Here is a 5,000-nt window from a genome sequence, read left to right on the forward strand (position 1 = left end):
GGTGTCCTTGAACGAGATGGAGAGTTTTGGGTCATCATGATATTTTAAAAGAGAGAGAGAGAGAGAGGGAGAGAGGGGGGGAGGGAGAGGGAGAGAGAGGGAGAGAGAGAGAGGAAGGGAGGGAAAGGGAGAGAGAGAGAGAGAGAGAGAGAAGTAGAAACACAGAGACAGAGAGAGAGAGAGAAAGAAAGATACACACACACACACATATATATATATATATATATATATATATATATATATATATATATATATATAGAGAGAGAGAGAGAGAGAGAGAGAGAGAGAGAGAGAGAGAGAGAGAGAGAGAGAGAGAGAGAGAGAGAGAGAGAGAAAGAGAGAGGGTTTAAATATCTGAAATTCATTCCATCTACCCACAATATACGGTGTTGCTCTTTATTTCCTCGTAACACACGCGGTAGAAAGAAAAGAAAAGTCATTTTGTGATATTATGGCTCTCTTTTGTATCCTATTCTATGCTCATGAGAACTTGATTATAATCATTGGGTCTGTCTTTCTAGGGATTAATGTGCTGAAGATGATACAAGTAAGTGTGTGTGTGTGTGTGTATGTGTGTACTTGTGAGTGTGTGTGTGTGTATGTCTGTGTGTGTGCATACTTGTTTATGTGTGTGTGTGTGTGTATACATGCAAGCATATATGTGCATTTGTACGTGGATATTCGTCTTCTACCAAACTCCACTAACCCCATGACCTCCCATGACCTCACATGACCCCAACAGCACGGTGCCTTCATGGAACTCTACTTCTCAGAAGACGTGACTCTCGATTACGTAGACCGATGGAACCTCTACATCTCGAGTTTTGATCCTTTCGGCGCAGTAAGTATGGACTTGAATACCAAAGTACCTAAGGGAAAGCTTGCGTATTTGCCGAAATGCGTACGTGTGTATGAATAGGATAAGAAAATGAAATACATACATAGAGGGATTATACAAGAAATGCGTACATGCAGAAGAATAGGATAAAGAATAAAATACACACGTAGAAGAATTATATACGATATGCGTACATGTGTAAGAATAGAATAAAACAATAAAATACACACGTAGAGGGATTATACAAGAAATGCGTACATGTGGAAGAATGGAATAAGAAATAAAATACAAACTTAGAAGGATTATACAATAAATGCGTACATGTGTAAGAATGAAATAAAATAATAAAATACACACGTAGAAGAATTATACAATAAATGCGTACATGTGTAAGAACGAAATAAAATAATAAAATACACACGTAGAAGAATTATACAAGAAATGCGTACATGTGTAAGAACAAAAAAAAAAAAATAAAACACACAAGTAGAAGAATTATAAAAGAAAAAATGACCTTATACGCAAGAATGAATGAATAAATAGATACACAATCATGACGATATAGATAAGACTAAATTACCATACACGTAAGAATAAAAGTAAAAAGAAAACGAAAGAGGAAGTCAACACAAGGAGAAAAAATATATATATATACCTTTTCTTCAAGGTGGACGTCGAATACAGAATGAAGTCTCCGGGGCGTTTCCTTGACGACATTGCATCGTGGAATATTGAGGTCGTGGACGAGTCTGCAGTCTGGCCGAACAACCCCGATTATCTCCCTAGTAAGAAGGACTTTTTCTAGATATTTAGTATCTGTCTATTCGGATTATATCTCTAGTAAGACTGACTATTTTCTAGATATTTAGTATCTGTCTATCCCGATTGTATCTTTAGTAAGTCTATTTTCTAGATATTTATCATCTACCTTCTCCGATTATCTCCCTAGTAAGACTGACCATTTTCTAGATATTTATCATCTATCTATTCTGATTATATCTCTAGTAAGCCTGACTAGGGTTTTTTTTTCTAGATATTTATCATATGTCTACTCCGATTATCTGTTTCGTAAGACTGACTAGGTTTTTTTTCTAGATATATATCATCTACCTATTCCGACTATCTCCCTAGTAAGACTAACTAGTTTTTTTTAAAGAATTTTTAAAAATAACTCTTTGCTATCCCGTGATAGGATTTATTTCTGTGAAATACGTATCCGTCTATATCCGTTTTTTTTTTTTTTTTTTTTTTTTTTTTCTTTCTTTTTTTGTATATATCATCACCCAACAGCAGAGCTTCACACGCTCTCTCCAGCTTACACTTTTCCGACGTCCACCAGACAATAACACTCTCATCCACTTAATCAAAATGCTCTCTATGATACAAACCAACAATGACACTCCTTAAAAAGTGTCCAAAAATCAGCATCAGCATCTTCTTCCTCCGAAAAGCCGTCTGGTTAGCTCATTGGTAGCGTGTCGACTTCACATCCCCGTGGTCGGCAGATCGAGCCCCGCCCAAGCTCGTGAGCTTCCACTGTCACCTGGCGGTTACTGACGTAGCAGGGCACTGCGTTGGGTAAGGACCAAGCTCAGATCGAGTCAACACTCGTTGGCACATTCTCTCACGAGTCAGCACACGCTGGCACAGGCGGGCTCGCGTCACTGCATACAAGCCCGGCGTAGCATCTGCTCCGCAAATCTGGCTTATCCTTATCTTTCCTCCGAAAGGTTCTGTCGCTGGAGCCGAGGGTATTATCTGGACTTCGGGATTCCTTATGCCTGGAAAAACCGACGGACAATTGCAGATGTATGACACCACGAAGGATCCTGCCGACGGGCCCTACAATATTGCTAGCAATGATGATGTAAGCTGCGTTTTTTTTCTGATTTAACTGTCTTTTTTTTTTTCTTTCTCTTTCGTTTTTTTTTTCCTTTTTTTATTTATTTTTTAAATTTCTTTTCTTTTTGTCTTCTTTCTTTTCTTTTTCTTTCCTTTTTTTTCCTTTTCTTTCCTATTTTCTTTGTTTCTTTCATTTTCTTTCCTTCATTCTTTCTTTTTTTCTTTTCTTTCCTTCTTTTCTTTCTTTCATTAATTTTCTTTCCTTCCTTCTTTCCATCTTTTCTTTCATTTTCTCTCCTTCTTTCTTTATTCCTCTCCTTCTTTCTTTATTCCTCTCCTTCTTTCTTTCCTTCTCTCCTTCTTTTCCTTCACTTCCTTTCCTTCTTTCATTCTTCCTTCCTTTCTTACTGGCCAACGTCCAATCTTTCCCCAACAGGGACAGTGGGCGTACCACCGCGTGATCTGGAGGGACATGGATTTAGACGGAGATCTTGACGCCCTCACTGCGCGGTTCCACAGGCCGATCATAGGTCAGTGACCTTGCCTCCGGTGGCTGGATTTGGGTTCTTTCCGATAGAGGGTTCTGGTTATTAACGAGTTATAAATATGGTGTTAATGATGTTGGTAATGATGGGAGGCCTGGTGATTATGAGGATGATTTTTATTACTGTGATAATGATGAGGGTGAGGAGGAGGAGGAGGAGGAAGATGAAGATGAGGATGAGGATGAGGATGAGGATGAAGATGAGGATGAGGATGAGGATGAGGATGAGGATGAGGATGAGGATGAAGATTAGGATGAGGATGAGGATGATGGCAAAAATATTTTGGAATAATGATTGCAAGAGATTACGAATTCCGGCAACCATGATAATTATCGCAACAAAAAATAAAGACAATAATAACAATGATCCTAATAATCCCAGTAACACTAAACAAAACATAAACACAACGATAATCCCATCAAGCGTTTCCTGCAGGTGCCACAAAACATGACCAGCTGTGATCCCTGCAGGTCCCACAAAACATGACCTACTGTGGTTCGAGAACGAAGGAACCGGATTCAGCGAAGGATGGCAGGAGCACATCATAGCCAGCGACGGCCCGGACATCCACTTCGATATGGTGACACTAAGCGCTGGCGGAAAGGACTACAACTGTATCCTCGCGGGAGAGTTTTTCAGTGAGAGGATTTCGATCTATTGGACCGAAAGCGAGGCTGGTGACTGGAGTGACTCGACGCTCGTGAGGATCGTGTGCTCGTTTAGGGTTTTCCTTTTGGTTCTCTCTGTTCTTGTTTTTTTTTTTCTCTCTCTCTCTCTCTTTTCATTCATTTTCTCTTCCGTCTTTTCTTTCATTTTCTTTCCTTATTTTCTTTTCTTTCATTTTCTCTCCTTGTTTCTTTATTTCTTTTCTTCTTTTCTTTCATTTTTTCTCCTTCTTTCTTTATTTCTTTCCTTCTTTTCTTTCATTTTCTCTACTTCTTTCTTTATTTCTTTCATTCTTTTATTTTATTTTCTCTTCTTTCTTTATTTCTTTCCTTCTTTTCTTTCATTTTCTTTCCTTGTTTTTTATTTCTTTCTTTCTTTTCTTTCATTTTCTCTCCTTGTTTCTTTATTTCCTCCCTTCTTTTCTTTCATTTTCTCTCCTTGTTTCTTTATTTCTTCCCTTCTTTTCTTTCATTTTCTTTCCTTGTTTCTTTATTTCTTCCCTTCTTTTCTTTCATTTTCTCTCCTTCTTTCTTTCTTCCTTTCTTATTAGTCAACGTTCAATCTTTCCCACCTCTCTGTTCTCTCTGTTTTTTTTTTTTTTTTTTTTTTTTTTTTTTTTTTTTTTGGGGGGGGGGGCATATGGTCTCCCTCTCTTTGGGTTCTCTCTAGTCTCTGTCTGTCTGTTTTTGCATTTGCCTGTTTGTCTGTTTGTCTGCCTGTCTGTTTGTCGGTCTGTCTCTGTCTCTGTCTCAGTCTCATTCTCATTCTCTCTCTCTCTCTCTCTCTCTCTCTCTCTCTCTCTCTCTCTCTCTCTCTCTCTCTCTCTCTCTCTCTCTCTCTCTCTCTCTCTCTCTCTCTATCTCTATCTCTCTCCCTTCTTACTTTCTCTCTCTCTATCCATCTGTCCATCCACCCATCTATTTATCTATACATCCATTTGTATTCAAAGATAGACTTGTTAATGGATACAACTCAATTACTGTCATCATCATTATTAATTATAATTTTGTTATAATCGTTATCAATATCAATATCATTATTACTATCATCATAATAATAATCATCATCATCATTATTATTGCTATCATCATCGTCATCATCATCATCAT

The 5,000-nt window shown here is 38.0% G+C and overlaps 1 protein-coding gene across 1 annotated transcript in view; it reads left to right on the forward strand.

Moving 5' to 3' along the window:
• Positions 1–5,000, forward strand: part of LOC122258900 (uncharacterized) — an 11,263-nt gene that overhangs the window by 1,305 nt on the left and 4,958 nt on the right. The window contains exons 3-7 of the mRNA XM_086553304.1: positions 743–841; positions 1,506–1,623; positions 2,569–2,705; positions 3,117–3,210; positions 3,696–3,925. Coding sequence (XP_086409430.1) covers positions 743–841; positions 1,506–1,623; positions 2,569–2,705; positions 3,117–3,210; positions 3,696–3,925 — 678 coding nt within the window. The remainder of the gene's footprint in view (positions 1–742; positions 842–1,505; positions 1,624–2,568; positions 2,706–3,116; positions 3,211–3,695; positions 3,926–5,000) is intronic.

The sequence above is a fragment of the Penaeus japonicus genome, unplaced genomic scaffold, assembly GCF_977035675.1.
Source record: "Penaeus japonicus unplaced genomic scaffold, GWHDUDI00000001_assembly GWHDUDI00000028, whole genome shotgun sequence".
NCBI classification, from domain to species: Eukaryota; Metazoa; Arthropoda; class Malacostraca; order Decapoda; family Penaeidae; genus Penaeus; species Penaeus japonicus.